The sequence below is a fragment of the Thamnophis elegans genome, chromosome 6, assembly GCF_009769535.1.
Source record: "Thamnophis elegans isolate rThaEle1 chromosome 6, rThaEle1.pri, whole genome shotgun sequence".
NCBI classification, from domain to species: Eukaryota; Metazoa; Chordata; class Lepidosauria; order Squamata; family Colubridae; genus Thamnophis; species Thamnophis elegans.
Window position 1 is genome coordinate 39124453 of NC_045546.1, and position 18418 is coordinate 39142870.

An 18418-nucleotide genomic window follows, 5' to 3' on the forward strand; every position below is an offset into this window, starting at 1 on the left:
AAGAACAAAACTGAAATATGAAGTATGCATACTCTAACATATAATTGTTTGTCATAATTTTTGTTTTTATGATGAAAGTAATTAGATTAGGCAACTGTTATGCTGAATGTAATAAATTACTTCTCTATTCCAGTCAACCACAACATATTAAAAGGTTTCCCAATACTCGGCAGTAATCACCCTGGAGGAATAGGGCAATTAGAAGGTTTTAGTGTTCAATTTGCAGAAAGGAAACCATTGCTGTTTGATATATTTTAATGTTTTCATGTTCTAGTACATGAATAAGTGAGAAACTAAAAACCACTAAAACAATAGATCTTATGTAAAAAATTAACATTATGTAATTCAGAGCATAATAATGCATTGCTTTATTTTCAGACCACTATTATTTTGCTGTATTGATTTCATGACACTTTTTGGAAATACGGATTAAAAATAAGAGCAGAAAAAAAGGAATTAAACATTTCACATCACTTGAACTAATAAAACAATGACAATTACTGCAACAAATTATTCTCCTCTAGGCAATACCTTTTCTTAGTAACCATCCAATTTAAATAATATTTAAAGCATTACCATTTGAAGGAGTATTAATTACCTTACATCAGATTTATTCAAATACATTAACTGATTTGTTTTCTGACTATATATCACTTAAAAATAGTTTGGCTATAACAGCCACAACACAGTGAGCTAATTGCTGAAATGTATATAGAAGATTCCAGTTATATGGCACTATCAAACCATCTCAAAAAGATAATCAAGATTGGATGGTGGAGTCAATATTTGAATGGGAGATAACTGAGAAATTTCAGTCCTATACTAGACTTGGGGAGGTGGGGATGGGAAGTAACTTTGTTGCCAGGAAAACAAATTGAATATCTACTAAAGTTGAATTGAGATGTCCTCAAAGGAAACTTCATTTTTTATTTGGAAGATATTCTTTTTTGTGAGATGTCTTCTAATGCCTTGGCTTGGAAAGGAACACATGCTAGAATTTTATTGTGACAGGATTGAACAATATAACAATATAAAGCCATGAAATAATTTCAAAATAAATTGCATTCTAATTCTTACATTTTTATTGTTTATTTGTTAAATTATATGGCTACTCATCTCACAAGAAGTGATTCTGGATGGCTTACAGCAAAACGTATAAAAACATGTCAAACATGGTCATATTTTACAAATGCACACACAAGAGATTTGATCGGCAATAGTCACCTCAAGATATCACTGATGCCCTGAGACCCCTAGGCCTGATGACAAAGCCAGGTATATGTAGTTCACCTCACAGTGCCAACAGAATTAGTTAAGAAGCTAAACTTCCAGTACAGAAACAATCAGGTTAACTTAGACAAATAAAGGTCTATAGAATAGCAATAGCTGTTTTCTCACTTATTTCACTCTATGCAAATAACACATTTAGAAAACTAATATTCATCCAGAGGAATTCTATAGATGAGAAAGCACATATTAAGTTCCATTTGTAAACCTATAGAGCAATGTTTGAGAAAAATCTACAATTGATAAATATGTTTACCTCTAAATCCATTTGAAAGAATATAGCAACAGTTTTATAGTGATATTCAATATTAAATAAAAGCCATATTTTGCTTTCTAAGAATTAATACAGCATACTATACTAATTTTGAAACTGAAGGAACAGCTGCTTTAAAAGTATATGTGGGGCATTATTTGGGAATTACCAGTTCAAACAAAAGTAATCCAAAATTCCATTGAGTTGATATAAACCCATAAGTATGTCTTTAAGTGTTTTTCAAGTTATCCTAATAGCACTTTAGAGGAGCATTTTCCAAAATGATAAGAAAACAGATTCTTCAATAATAGTTGGCACTAGGTTTATTATTATAGTTGATTAAGCCTGTTATGGTTTCAGTCCCCAGCAAATTTAACCCTAAATTTGATGCTTAAATCTAAGCCCGCTTAGAGAGTAAAGCACTTAGCTGTGAAACATTGTGAAGCGGTATCTAAGTCTAAGTTCTACTTCTGTTAATTGCTAAAAATGAAATTTCTTTACTTTTGGTATAATGGCGAGCACGTGGATTGATTCCTAAGCATAAGCCATAAGAGGATGAGGCTCATTTGAAACAGCGGAAATATTAAAGCAGTTTTTATGGGATGAATTAATCTTTACACAGTCTTTTAATGTAATCCAGCTCAATAATCTTTACCGAAAACTGCTTCATATTTAATGCAGAAATCATATTTGCTATGAATATAGTACCATTTATTGATGCTACATGTAAAGCGTAAAATGGATTTTATATCTTTTAAATATTTTTATTTTCATTCCTGGAAGCAAGGAATTGCAGGACTTAATACATGAAGCCAAAGCTAACAGATATTATTCCAACCCAGTACATAATAACTTCAAAACATATTTGCACTCTGTGCTATGCAGAGGTTCTCTGGGTAGATGTAAAGCAATTTTGAACCATCTTTCCTGGCCTGTTAGAATCTGGCAGAGAGAACATGTGGATGTCATCTGCCAGGGACCAAAAAATGAGACTTCTATGACAACAGTGTTGGCCTTATAGAACATTCTCCCATTGGAATTGGAATTGGAAAGTTTATTTATAGGCCGCCCTTTTCCCTGGGGGGACTCAGGGCGGCTTACAATTCATGGGGAGGGGAATACAAACAGTGAGACATAAAACAATACATAATTAAAAATAGAACACAACATTCATCATTCGGGTGGGGACGGATTACAATCTAACCCCAGGCCTGACGGGATAGCCAGATCTTAAGGGCTGTGCGGAAGGTCTGGAGGGTGGTGAGGGTACGGATCTCCATGGGGAGATCGTTCCAAAGGGTCGGAGCTACTACCGAGAAGGCTCTCCTCCGCGTAGTCGCCAGTCGACACTGACTGGCAGATGGGATTCGGAGGAGGCCTAATCTGTGTGATCTAATTGGTCGCGAGGAGGTGATTGGCAGGAGGCGGTCTCTCAAGTACCCAGATCCACTACCATGGAGGGCTTTATAGGTGGTAAGTAGCACCTTGAATCGCACCCGGAGATCAACAGGTAGCCAGCGCAGCTCGCGGAGGATAGGTGTTATGTGGGTGAACCGAGGTGCACCCACAATCGCTCGCGCGGCCGCATTCTGGACTAGCTGAAGTCGCCGGATGCTCTTCAAGGGCAGCCCCATGTAGAGCATGTTGCAGTATTCCAGCCTTGAGGTCACAAGGGCACGAGTGACTGTTGTGAGAGCCTCCCGGTTCAGGTAGGGTCGCAACTGGTGCACCAGGCGAACCTGGGCAAATGCCCCCCTGGTCACAGCCAACAGGTGGTAATCAAAGGTCAGCTGTGGGTCCAGGAGGACATTACATCAACTCCTTTTGGTGTTCTAAAGTCCCTCAAGATTTGGTTTCCAAAGCACTCTAAGTAGATGCTTCTACTATTGAGGTGGATGTACTCACATCCTTTCTGCTTGGAATTTGCATATATGTTAGTTTTAATTAATCAGCTTTTAATGTCATATTTCTAAATATCTGTTTTATATCTATATTAGTTTTTTATTGATTACTTATTGTATCCTATCCAGAATCATTTCTTGTGAGATAAGAGGCTATATAAATTAATTAAATAAATATATAAATATATATATATATATATATAAATATATATATATATATATATATATATATATATATATATATATATATATATATATATATATAATAAAATGGCTCACAAGAATTTGAGGTAAAATCCTCCTAAGCTACAATTAAAATCTAAGAATAAAATGACAATATAAAACAATACATAATATGTGAAGCTTTCTAAAACTAATTGTTTTGAAGCTTGCTTTCCATTTACTAACACCTCAATTCTTTCCCATCCTCTGTTTCTAATAGCAATAAAGATGAAAATTTATTTCTGGTGTTTAAGTGTTTGTTTACATTCAATGTAAATTACAGAAATGCTAAAAAAAACACTGCATGGATTCTAATAAAAACAGAGAATGGAATCTAGACTCAATTTCCAGTAAACTCACAAAAATTGCCTCTATAGGATTGTAGCAAGAACTCCAACATATCACATACTCCACTTCTAAAGGGTGCTAAAGCTGTTGCGGCCACCATTTTTGATACCAATTTTCAATTACGTTCTACCACTGCAATTTTTATAAATCTTCATATAGATCAGCTGACAATATAACTCCATGTAGAAAAGCTAGGCAAATGCAGTATAACCAATGAAAGGAAAACTACTTTCTACTATATTGCAACAGTCAGCTCATTAAGTTGCATGAACACAATACAGATGTGGCACAAGATGTATGGTTCAAAGAAAATATCCACTGTAATGTAAGTTTAATTCTACCTTATAAATAATTAGTACAATAAAGAACAGAACAATTGATTGGCTCCTTAATAGAAATAGCACATGATCCGAACCTAAAGATTCACATAACTAGTTCTACAAACCAAAAGAGCATTTTTATACTTATATTTCTTAAACATAAGCTTCCATTCATGTAGTAAGCAACTTTTGGGGGAAAAGGGTTTTTTTTAAAACTGCAATAGTGTCTTACATTCAATATATACAGTAATTCTTGTGAAAGGTGGTCACGTATATAGTTGTACAGATCTCTTTTACTGCTAAGAACTATCTTCACATGAATTATTGTTAATTTAGGTTATAAAACAAAGTTACTTCATATTTATATATTAGCATTATAGATTCAAAAATATGTGTAATCTAACTATAGTCAGGAGCCAAGGTGGCTCAGTGGTTAAATGCAGCACTGCAAGCTACTGCTAGATCAGCAGGTCAGCGGTTCTAATCTCACCGGCTCAGGGTTGACTCAGCCTTCCATCCTTCCGAGGTGGGTAAAATGAGGACCCAGATTGTTGGGGGCAATATGCTGACTCTCTGTAAACCGCTTAGAGAGGCCTGAAAGGCCTATGAAGCGGTATATAAGTCTACTGCTATATAGTTGAACTAATTTTAAAACAAGCTGTATCAATGAAAATCTGGGAATGAACAAACTCAATTCACTTACAACATACCACATTTTTCGGACTATAAGACACACTGGTGTATAAGACGCACCAAGATTTCAAAGAGGTAAATACGGAAAAAAAAGTTTTTGCCTTCCCTCAGCCCCCAGCAGCACTCTGTAGGCTTCAGCAGGGCTGGGGGTAAGGCAAAAATGCCAACATTTTTGTGAAAAATGGACCAGTTTTCACAAAGTGGGGCATTTTTGCCTTCCCCCAACTCTGATGAAGCCTGCAGAGTGCTGCTGTGGGCTGAGGGAAGGCAAAAACTCCTCTGTTTTTGTGAAAACTGCCGTTTTTTCCTGTTTTTCACAAAAATGGGATGCGGGGGTAGGGCTTCGGGTGGCCAAAAATGGCTGTATTTGGTGTATAAGATGCACCAAAATTTCCATGCTCTTTTAGGAAGGAAAAAGATGCATCTTATACTCAAAAAAATACATCATAAAACTGAAAAACTATTCTGGGGTCAGAAATTGTGCTAAACATTTAATGGCATATCTTTTCTGAGAAAAATAGCAATATACTGTGTTGTAACAAATTATAGCCAAACTTCAGACTAGTAAAATTTTGAGTGAAGATTAATGTAGAAGATTTTATAAATGGAGGTCATTCATCCAAGTACATGACCATGCTAAATATTGGCATAATAAATATGCATTTTAAACTCTTTATACAGATTAAATACATATGCTCTTTTAACAAGAAAACTTTACATACCAGGTTGATGGAGTGGAGGAGGTGCAGGTGTCTCCAAGAACGGTCTTTGTTCATTGTCAGGAGAGGAGAGTAAAGAAGTAGAAGGAGGACTTTCTGTTGATGAAGATGTTGAGGGCGCTTGAGCTGACACTGTAGATGAGGATGACTGCAATTGTTCAGGACCATCCACTTCCATGGAATTTTCTGTTTCAGCACCTGCCAAGACATTTCCTGAGGTAGAAACATCTGATCTACTTATTCCACCTTTGAAGAAAAGAATCAACTTAACTTTTTTTTAAAAAAAACATTATTGGTTTATATTTATTCAACACAGTAACAAATTAATACCTTCAACAGAGCACATTAAATGTATTAAATGTGATACTTAGAAACATAAATTTGGCAGGTGGCGGGTGGCTATTTAAGCCATCAAGTCCAATCCATTCCCAATCCAGGATGCCAATTAAATCATTCACATACTGTCAACTCTCTGCTTGAACACATCTAATGAAGGGGAGCCAACAATTATTTTTGGTCATAATTTCCACTATCAAATTGATCTTGTTGCGTGCGCTGGCCAGCTGAGCTCACACTTTTTTAAAGCCATTTTTCGCCCTCCCCAGGCTCCAGAGGCTTTATAGGCGCCTGGGGAAGGCGAAAAGAGCCTCCCCTCTCCCGAGGCCCTCCGGAGGCTTCATGAGCTTCCCTGAAGCCTCTGAAGCGCAAAAAAATGGCCCTATGGGCAAACTGGAAGTTCAGGAACAGACTTCTGGTTTGCTCGGATGGTCGTTTTGACTGCTCCGAAGGCTTCAGGAGAGCCTCTTGAAGGTCCCTGATGCCTTCGGAGCGCTTAAAACGACCCTCTGAGCAAACCGGAAGTGACTTCTGCTTTGCTTGGAGGGTCATTTTGATTGCTCTGGAGGCTTCAGGGAAGCCTCCTGAAGGTCCCTGAAGCCTCTGGAGGGCTTCCAGGGGGGTGGGGGAGGCTGTTTTCGCCCTCCATAGGCTTTATAGGAGCCTGGGAGGGGCGAAAAAAGCATGCAAAAAATGGGGGGGAGCACCTGTAGTGCGTGCATGCGCACTGGGCGGGTCGCACATCGCATTATGGGTGCAGCATGCCTGCACACGACTCCCCATGCACTCCCCTCACTTATGGCACGTGAGCCGAAAAAGATTAGCCATCGCTGGACTACACCTTTCGACAACTGAAATCCAATACTGCATGTTCTGCAGTCTGCAATGAGGAAAAAAATGAGGTATTCTTCCACCTGATAACTTTTCAGGTATTTGAAGAGTGGTATCATTTCCTATTTGTGTTGTATCTTTTCAATGCTATATATGCTCATCATCTTCAAGATTATTTCTCAAGACTTAATTTCTAGCCCCCTTGCCCCAATCACTTTTGCTATACTTCTTTGAGGCATTTCAATTCATATAGAGTTTGGCCTCAATTATTCCAAGAACTTTTTTTTATAAATACCAAGCTAGGATTTATAAATTTCATCCTATGCCTGGGCATTTGATATTTGTTTCTTAGGTAAAGAATTTTGTACTTTTGTCTGTTAAATTTGGTGTTGTAAATTTCGGTTAATTTCTACCAAGATAATTCTGAATTTTCTTTCTGTCTTCTATAATACAGTTTATCTGTATCATCTGCAAATATGGTAAACATTCGTCACTTCCTTTTTATTGAATTACGTAGTATTTCACAAACAGGATTGTCTTTAATTTAATGAAGAACCATTAGTGAACAATCGAAGTGTTACTTTTGAGCCAATTTTGAGTCAACAATTTTCACTGAACTCAGATTACTCAGCCAACATTTTACTAACTTATCAATCAGCATACTATGCTAAAATCAAAAAATTTCGGGTTTATACCACTTCCACAATCAGTTACCCAATAAAAAAAGTAGGTACGATTAAGCAGAAAAGATTTGTTCTTGACAAGTTTACTCCTTAGTTGAGATAATCTTATAATATCAGCATATTTAGGATTAGACTTGTTACCATCACTTAATTGTGAGGGCTGTTAAAGGCATTTACCTCTAGAGCGAGATCGTCCTCTTCCTCTGTTGCTCTGTGCAACTTCACTTGCTTCTTCAAACCATCTTGATAACATGTCAGACATTCTTTGCATTAATGAAACGTTAGGGCTCTGTTCACCTGTGTATAAAGTGATATTAATGTTTTTAACTGTGCTTTTGCTTTTACAAACTGCAATCATGTATTTACATCTTTGAAAAATAAAAGAATAAATGATATTTAATTTTTATATTTTGTAGAGTTTTTGTATTTTATTATCATTGTTATTGTTGTTGTTATTTGTATGGCTGCCCATCTCAATTAGGTAAATCTGGGTAGCTCACAACACGTAAAAATAATCTAACAAAAGCAAGTTAAAGAACAAACATGGAAACTTCTAAAACCATCAATAATCTTTTAAAAACAAAAATAATCATGATGAGCAGAATACAACCTTATATCAGTTCAACACAGCCCCTGTAAAAGCTTCCACCACTGCCAGACCTCCAGGTGTGGTGGTAGAGCCATGCCTTCAAGACCTTCTAAAGGCCAGTAGAATTGGGGTCAATCTAAATTCCAGGGCATAATGTTTCACAGGTTGTGGACTATGGCAGAAAAGACTTTCTTCCTGGGTTCCACTAGACTACTTTCTTTCATGGATGGAACACATAATCCCTCTTGCCAATTCTACTGGGACAGATAGATGCAAATAGGAGAGGCGGACTTTGAATTAACCTGATCCTATGCCGTATAGGGTCTTACAGGACATTATAACCCAGAAACATACTGGCAATGAAAATAGTTTGTAGAATGTAAAGGATTATGCAAAATATTATTTTTATAATAAAATCAGAATACAACTGAAGCACATTCCAGTATCTATCCTATCCATTTTCCTATTCAAGTTAAAAACTGGAAAAAAGAAAAATGGATGAGAGAAGGATGAAAATGAAGCAAGAAAACTATAAGAATAGTTAAAGGAAGAGAGGTAAAGCTAACAAATATATTCATTCTCTCAAGAAACAAAGCACTCTAAAAGTGTAAATGTTACTGTGATCACTTCGAGTAAATTCAATCTTATTTAAACTAACATCTTATTGCACAAAAGAAATTCTTTTTACTTTTTCTCCTGAATGACTCTGTAGAAGAATCTGAAAGGATGGGGAAAACCAAAGGCTAATGGAACAGTGGCAACATTAAGGTTAATCCACAATGATGGTAAGATTGAGTGAGATCTGCAAGCACGAGAGAAGTCAACTTAAAATAATGTAATATAATTTGTAACATTGGACCATATAGAAGAAAAATAGCAATGATACTCAAAAAGAAATTTGTTAAATATATACTTGACAAGAATCCAATAAATTAGAGGACCTATTAGAAGGAGTATATATAATGAATATCAGTGAATGTACTTGCTACATATGCTGTTAAGAAAATGAGGAATTGTATGACCAATTGAAAGGGATGCTAAAAACAGTATTTAAAAAGATATAATATTGTTTAATAGGGGGTGACTTTAATACAGAAATGAGAGAAACGGAGAACAAGAATCACAGAAAAATTTGAACTCAATTAACATAATACCTACTTTAAGGAATAGAAATGCAGACTCAGCACAATCACATCATAAAATGGACAACTCTGGAATCAAATTGATTTGACGATGGGAAACAGATGATAAGAAGGGCAATTTAGTCAACCAGGATACTACCAGATGCAGAGTGTGGAACAGACCATGAATTCTTGGCATCAAATTTATGCATTAAACCTACAAAATCAATCTGGAGGACATATAAGAGTATAAGCGCAATGCAAAGAAAAAGTTAGTATACTTAATTTAAGTGAAAGAAAATCTGAGGAGCTAAGATTTAAGAGACATTATGAAAAACAAAGTGAAAATATGTTCCCAGATTCCAAAGACAAAACGATCCAAGTGGTTTTCAGAACAAGCTATTACAACAGCCAGTAAAACATAAAGATGAAAACCTTGAGCAATTTACAGACATATTACTGAATCATGATTTTCAACAAGTAGGGTAAATAAGGAAAGATATCAATCACGAGTGTTGACTAATAGAAGGAGATAACATTAAAAGGAAAAGAGGAGATATTTTTAAAAGGATCAGAGAAATAAAGGAAAATCTCCAGAAGTAGAAATATTTAAGAATAACAGAAGAAATGTAAATAAATTGTATTAAAGGAAAATGTAAACACTATTCTGAAATGCTAATAAACAAGAATTAGAATGTAAGAAACATTTGCAGAATGCAAATACATTCAGAAACTGATAGAAAGTAGGTAGAGTATTGTCAAATAGGAAAGCACCAAGTACAGATGAAATACTTTTAAAATCACTTAGAACAGGCAATTAAACAGTTCTATATCAACAAATATAAAACATTATCTGGTTTAAGAGTATAGAGAAGATACGTTGGTGGATATATCTATAGTAAAATTGTGAGATGTAAACATTGCCAAATCACAGCATTAATTCCACACAAAAGTTTCACTTACTTCCTTACAAAAAAGATTAGAACTATATATTGAGAGAAAAATGTCAAATTAACAACCAGATTTCTAAAATGGCATAGGACAGGCAGAATAATAGAGCAAAAGGACAGAAGGAGTTTTTTTTTAAAAAAATGCTTTAATGATCATGCAGAAGTTGAAATATACTAAAGCTAAAGGGTGTGTCAGAATATTATTTTCCTGAGAAATTTTTTCAACGAACAACAACAAAAACCAGAACAAGAACAGATGACTTTAATCTGAATAGGAACTCGCAACAGTAAATGGAATGTGTAGATAGGTAACATAGCCTTGTTAATTGAAAGTAAAGTAAATAGGGTGATTGTGAAAATAAAAACAGAAATGAGAAATCTATTCTTAATAAGATAAAGATAATAGCAACTGACATGCTTTATGAACTTTATTTGAAGGTGAAAAAATGGAATTGATAGCTAAAAATAAGAAAAATCTTCTGGAAATGTAAAGAAAATATTAATCTCAGGGAGAAAGATAAGGATAGTAAAAGTAATGGGATTTTTCATTTCAATTTTCAGTGGTAACACTTGGCTGTGAAAGCTGAACATTGAGAAAGGGAGAGAACAATAATTTTGAATTATGGATCTGAAAACAATTGCTAAGAGTAGCATGAATCATGAGAGTCTCCAATCAATGTTCTATGCCAAATAAAAACTAACTGCTCCTTTTAGGGAATTAAAGTCAAGTTAAAACTCAAGTGTGAAAGAAAGCAGTGATGAACAACAAGTTGAGGGAAATAGAAGAAGCAGAAGACAATGGATAAAGTGGAAAGAAGAAATTAAAGTTATTGCAAGAATGACTTTGAAAGGATTTTACGCTTGGGGACTTAAGCATTTGACAATCCTGTCACTCTGAGTTGAATCTGAATCAATTGCACGTATTGTGTATAAGCTGTTTTGCTACATCTCCCACCTTCTCGTACTCTTCTAGCAATGACTACAAAATCCTGCTTCAATGGGTTCCCAATCTATCAGAACAAATTTGTAAAAATTCAGAAATTCTTCCCACTAGAATTTCCCAATTTAGTTATAAGGGGAATTCTGGCTTAACATAAAGTAGTATTTGTGCATCAGACCTGATGCTTGATAGAAGAGAAGAAGAATAAACAATTTGTCTGCAGCCTGAAAAAACACAATTTATGAAGTCATTGACAATTGTCTAAATATGGTCATTATCTATAATTAGAAATAGAACATGTCTAAAATTATAGCATCATTATACATATAACTAAGCAAAGTTTGAATAAAAATTAGTATAAATATAAATAGCAAAATTTAGTACCATCTCTTTCTCTTTCACTTTCCGGCCTTGCTCTTGGCCCAGTATCTGACCAATCTCCTCTTAATCGCAAACGTTTGACAGGAGGCTGCCGTAACTAAAGAAAAAAAGGAGCAAGGAAATTATAGATGCAAATGTTCTATTTAATTAAAAATATGAGATAAAGTTAAAATTCTTGAACTTTTTATGTTTTATTTTTATCAGCATGGACAAACCTGCAACCATAATTTGGTTTAGGAAGAAAACTAATACTGTCATTATATATAAATGGACTACTTTAGATATCTGGAAGAGTTTGAGAATGATGAGTGGGATTTTTAATATATTTTTTTTGTATCAGAGTCCAGGAATAACAAACTGATGCACTTTTTCTTTAACTTTCAGAATCCCCAACCTTTAATTCTCTTAGTTGGCATTTATAGCATTATATTTTAAAACATATAAAATATAATGCCATCAAAAGAAGACCAGGTTGCTTAAATCTATGCCACAATATGGATGCCTTTTCAATCTTTCTTCAGGTTAAAAAAATGTACCATAAAGTACAGATATATATAGTGGGCTGTGTGTTTGAAAGAGGTGAATGAAGTGTGGAATTATTTAGATTAACATTTAGTAGAAATAGAGGTCTGGCTACAGTGCTATAGCTCTTTCCTACCCAGAGGATATTGCCTTTTTTCTTCTAATCTCAAAAGAAAGAATATTTGAACTAGGCTCAATATCATGCTTCCTAATCTGGATTTGGCAATAAATAAAAAAAATCCCCATAAACATTACTGTTTAGTTTGAATCCTTGGCTTGAAGATTGGCAAAAGATTCACAAACAAGGTTTAACTAGATTAAAATGAACATAAGAATGAAGCTGTACAAACAACGGATTGCCCACTTCTAGAAAAAAAAAGTAATTTTTTAAAAAACTTGTGATTTCTTCCTTTCACTTTTCCAGATTGATTAACAGTTGTAGCTTGTTTACATAATAGCCATCGTGGCTTGCGAACTGCTCAGATATTGCCCTCCTAACAGTCAGGTTAACTTCTTAAGGATTATTGATTTAACATTAAACCCTAATATAATTTTAACTTACTTTTAGATAATGAGTATCAGCTAAACTTGACTTGGGATAAGTATCTCACTAATTGATAGGGAAAACTTGGTTGAGACAGCAGAAATAGCAGGAAATGACCAACTGTGCTGAAATTTTTGATTTTAGTAAATTCAAAGAAATGATAAAAAGGACTCTATGGGAAACTAACAGGAAAAGGACTTCAGTGTAGGCAGAAGTTTCTGAAAGTACAAATGTATATAACACCAAGAAGGAGAGAAAAAAGGAGAATAATAAAAAAAGCCAATGTGGCTTCATAAAACAGTGAAGCTCTAAAAACAAAAAACAGGACACGGAAATCCAGAAAGTACGAATATCAGAGATTTCCCAGAAAGGAAGTTTAGCAAAAGATGCAAGGAATAACAAAAAGGTCTTTATAGATGATCAAAATAAAAGAAAAAGAATTAGAATACCAGCAGCTTGGTGAAGAAAAGAATCGCTATCCAATAAAAATTGAGCAACTGGTCTACATCTATGGCTGTTTGCAGCATCTTGTGATCATATAAACATGATTTATAACATTTTCTGTCAGAAATTGTGACCCACACAGAGTTGAGTTGGTCGGTCAAATCGTTCAGTGTGGCAACTGTTCACAGCAAATTTAAAATATTTAGTTCAGAAAATAAATATCAGAATTTTAAAAACAAGAAACAGCACATATAATTGCATGTTTTCTTATATGCTGCCCAAAGTTACATAATTGGGCAGCCATTTAAATGCTTGAACAAACTTGTTTTCTTCTAATACTGAAATTTTAGCCAATATTTTTGTTCACAGATTTCCTTTAATATGATTGTGTCAGAATCTCTAACAAAACTACGTATCTGGCATTGATCACCTATTAAATATTTCATTTTATTAAATGTTGCCTAAATTATATAGATGATATAACAACTGTGGTTTAAGAGGAGTATTTTTTAAAATATAGCTGATTATCTTGACATCAAATCAGCACTATGGAAAGCTTACCTCTTCTCTTCGCTCTTCTGCAGAAGGAACTTTCAATTCTCTAGCTGTATCATCCTTAGGATCAAATAGGTATATGTAATCTGAAGAATAGCTCACAAGAATTTCTTGTCCATCTTCACTGTAGCAGAGAGATGTTACCCTACAGGATTTATTATTAAGATGAGGAGGAACAAAACGTGCCACCAATCCTGTAGTACCCCTGCCTGCATAATTACCTACATGAAAGAAACAATAACAGCTGAAAACATTCTCCATTACTCAAATGCAACAGCATATCCAAATCTGGCTAGCATTCATCTGAAAGGAAGAGACTTTTATTGAAAAAATATGCAGCTTGTAAGAAAAATAAATCCCTTTTTACTTATCTCAAAGAAGCAGTTTCTCACCAGAAACACAACAAAGTCAACAGTTGAGTATGGAGAAATCTGAAGAGCCAACTATTATGGAGTTTTGTAATATGTTGACAAGTTGGGCAAACTTAGGTTTGATGGGCCAGGGAAGGTATGTCAGGAATCACTCAGTGAGCTATTTCAGGGAATTTAGTTCAAGTCTCATCTTTTAGTCTGTTCATAGTTTCGGAAGATTGCCCATGACCTCAGCCTCAGGCTCCACTGATAAAAGCCAGGTCTGTTTGTAATAAAACTGCATTTGCTCATGACTTGGGTTATGGATGAGCAAGCAAAAATGTCATGTTCAAAATTTTCTTCTTATCAGTGGTAGTGTAGAGCAAAATGAAATCAAGATCAGTAAAAAAAAAAAATTGGTTACAGTTCAATTGCTTGATCAGTCAGATCAATCAATAAACATCTAAATTTCCACTCAAGCTTAATAATAATCCCCCAGGTGGCCCTTTCAATCCTCTTCCCAAAAAAACCCAAATCCTATCTTATTTTCTTCCTCATATTAAATTATTTTGCATACTGCAATCTTTGACTTCTTCATGATTGCAATGGCCTCTAAAATATTTCCCTCCACAGCTTCAGGTTATTAATTTGGACATGACACCACAAGAAGTCACATTCTATTGGGTGGTATAAAGTATTTGTAATAAATTAATAAATAAAATAGGAGGTTATTTATAAAATATGTAATGAATTTAATTCATAAAGACTATTTCTGAGTTTAAACTATAGTTTATGTGTTCTCCATCTCAAAGTAGAAGGAAACATTACTAAAAAATTAGCAATTATAGAAAACAAAACAAAAAACCCAAAACAAGAAAAACCCGTATTTGTTCTAAAGCTGCCCTAATAAAAAAATTAACAAAACCATGATGTTTCAGTATTTAAACCATTAAATGATATCTAGTCCAACCCCCTGCTCAGGCAGGAAACCATTTTAGACAAATGGCCAATGTTGGAACATTCACAACTTCTGGAGGCAAGTGGTTCCACTGATTAATTGTTCTAACTGTCAGGAAATTTAGTTCTAGGTTGCTTCTCTCCTTGATTAGTTTCCATCCATTGCTTCTTGTCCTGCCTTCAAGTGCATTGGAAAATAGATCAATTCCGTCTTCTTTGTGGCAGCCCCTTAGATATTGGAACACTGCTATCATGTCACCCCTAGTCCTTTTTTTCATTAAACTGGACATAACCAATTCCAACAACCATTCTTTATATGTTTTAGCTTCTAGTCCCCTAATCAACTTTGTTGCTCTTCTCTGTATTCTTTCCAGAGTCTCAACATCTTTTTCATAATATAGTGACTAAAACTGGATTCAGTATTACAAGTGTGGTTTTACCAAGCCATTATAAAACAGTATTCACACTTCATGTCATCTTGATTCTATCCCTCTGTTAATGCAGCATAGGATTGCATTGGCTTTTGGGGCAGCTGCAGCTCACTGCTGGCTCATATTTAAGTGATTGTTCACTAGGACTGCAAGATCTCTCATAGTTACTCCTATTGAGCCAGGTACCACCTATACTATACTATGCCTTTGGGTTTTCTTGCCTAAATGTAGAACCTTACTTTCTTCACTATTCAATTTTATTTTGTTAGATAGGGTGCACAAACACTATTTAAACAGTCAGAATGCCAATACATTTCAGTACAAATTGCAAGAAAATACTGAGAACACCTTTAACAGACTTCGGGAGTCTTTTAAAAGAGTAGCATTCTGAATATTATGAGCTGTTATGAATATAAACAAACACTGTAGACAAAATATTTTGTATTACATAAATTCATTGGAAATTCACATCTAATATACCTCAGTCATATATTCAAAATTAATATAGAAACATCATGTCATGCTTGCATCATCATACCTGTTGCTCTTGTGCCAAGCATGCGTCGATCATATATTCTTACTGAACTATCAGAACAGCCAACTGCAAGGTAATATGGTATTGGTGGGCAGATGGCTACAGATGTGGCAGCTCTCCTACAATTGATCAAAATATCCTAGGGAAAAAAGAGGAAATACTTCATTTATGTGAAAAGCTCATATATAAATATTGTATCATCTGATCTATGGCTACAATATAAAATTAACATGGGATGACTAATTTAAGAGAAGCCAAGTCTGCCTCTCAATAAAATAAATTTTAATCATCGAAAAGCAGACAAGAACAGAGTTCCCAGACCGACACCAGACCACAAAAACATTGTCTGTTCGTGCCGTCCGTGTAATTTATTAAACAAATTTATACAGCCACTCATCTTATAGAGCCAAGGTGGCGCAGTGGTTAAATGCAGCACTGCAGGCTACTGCTAGATCAGCAGGTCAGCGGTTCAAATCTCACCGGCTCAGGGTTGACTCAGCCTTCCATCCTTCCGAGGTGGGTAAAATGAGGACCCAGATTGTTGGGGGCAATATGCTGACTCTCTGTAAACCGCTTAGAGAGGCCTGAAAGGCCTATGAAGCGGTATATAAGTCTACTGCTATTGCTATTGCTATTGCTATCTCACCACAAATGATTTTGGGTGGCAGGAAAAAAAAACCAGATAAAACAAGACATGTTAAAACAACAGTTATAAAATATAAAAATTCATATTAATAAATATAATTAAAAATTATTCAAACCATTGGCCAAGGGACAATAAAAATGTCCACCTCAACAATCGAGATATCTAAGAAAGTTTCCATTTCCTAGGCTTTTTGAGTCTTTCAAAATATCAAAATATAGCAATTTCCAATCATCATTATCTTTCTACGTTTAAATTTTCTTGAAAGAAAAAGATCAGAAAATATATGAAAGTAGGCAGGTATTGCATAACTTAGTTTAGAAAAACTGGATAGATTGGTTTTACATAGCAATAATTGGATGTAAATATGAAGACAGTTAGGGTACATGTGAATAAATAGCTAAATTTAAAGGTGAAAAACTGATAATAATGTGCAGAAGTAAAGAAAACTGAAATCATACCTGACTCCTTTGATCAGCATATTTATTTTAAAAATAAGTATTATATACTCCATCAAACTAAGTGTTAGTTATCTATTTCCATTCTAGGTAAATTTTATGTTCTGTTTATATTAGTAAAGGGCATTCCTGGAAAAATTGCAAAATCAAATAATTTATTAAATGTGAGACTAAATCCAAATATTTGTTTCACCAATAACAGTTTTTCCTTATTCAATAAGAGTGCTGTTAGATCAGCCATAAATACCAAATTATCATTTACATTTATATAACTTGTTATGTATCTTGGACTCCTTTCCAGAATTTCTACTGCCAGCACCAAGTAAATCAAGTTCTGAACCTAATGTGATACTTCATGTATTTAACAAATTTCTCTTACATCTTTACAGTCTTCTTTTGTACAACTTGTCCTGATTCTTGTATCAAACCATCTTACAGTACCATCTTCTCCACAAGACAAAAATGTGTAGGGGTCATTTGGGACGGTCATGATCTACAAAGTAAACATAAGTAAAATTAAAAATGAAAGGAATAGTTGCCTTAAAAAACTAAGGTTAAGATCCAAAAATTGCATAAACTGTACCTATATAATCTTCTTATACAATAAAAATTAAGTAATATATATATAATAGTTAACATAAGAAACTAAATTTGGTCTTGAATTATATAATCCGAATACAATTAGAAGGAAAATATTGAATAGCATTTGAAGTCTTTTTGGCAGAGACTGAATTTGATATATCCATTCAATAGTGGATTGAAAATAGAGTTCCAAGTATTTATATACATTGGTCTGTTCTATTTGCAAGTCACTGAAGTTCCACTTATGATCACAATTTGCATAATTAATGCTCATGTCAATATAGTAACAAGGTATTATATTGTAGTACCTCATATGTAGTTCCATAGTGGCAAGTAAATTGGCACTGTCTGTTGGTTTCAGCATCTTGTTCAACATTAGTATAAAAAATGACACCATCTCCAGAACAGGATATTATTTGCTTATCATTGGTGCATGGTAAAAATTTTGCGCTAAAAATATTTGCCCTGTGTCCTGAGCGAATGGTTGTTAATACCTAGGAAACAAGATTAACATTTTTATTAGGCTACTAATAAAGGATGATAATTCTTTTATCACACCATCTATCCACCAAAATCACTTAATTCCACTTTATATTTATAATTGATTCTTTCTGATGTGTTGAGAGTCTCCAAACCAGCCAATTAAGAATCTGACCATTGCATTAATACAATATTTACACGATAGCATGACAGGGAGTAGTAGAAAAGGAAATAGGAGAAATTCATATGATCTTGCCTGTTTTTGTGAAATTGGTGGACAATGGGTTTTGCATCAATCATTTTATTGAGGACAGATAAAATATTTTGAAAGTATATAGGATAC

At 34.4% G+C, this 18418-nt stretch overlaps 1 protein-coding gene across 6 annotated transcripts in view; it reads right to left on the minus strand.

The window, feature by feature from the left end:
- The window catches only part of DCAF6 (DDB1 and CUL4 associated factor 6), a 47072-nt gene that overhangs the window by 19022 nt on the left and 9632 nt on the right, over nt 1–18418 (minus strand). For 5 of the 6 annotated variants that reach the window (XM_032219317.1, XM_032219318.1, XM_032219313.1 and 2 more), the window contains exons 4-10: nt 17904–18089; nt 17393–17506; nt 15916–16051; nt 13646–13860; nt 11578–11671; nt 7771–7890; nt 5747–5989 (exon numbers count right to left, since the gene is read on the minus strand). In XM_032219317.1, the coding sequence (XP_032075208.1) occupies nt 5747–5989; nt 7771–7890; nt 11578–11671; nt 13646–13860; nt 15916–16051; nt 17393–17506; nt 17904–18089 (1108 nt within the window). The remainder of the gene's footprint in view (nt 1–5746; nt 5990–7770; nt 7891–11577; nt 11672–13645; nt 13861–15915; nt 16052–17392; nt 17507–17903; nt 18090–18418) is intronic. The other variant, XM_032219314.1, reaches the window with a different exon arrangement.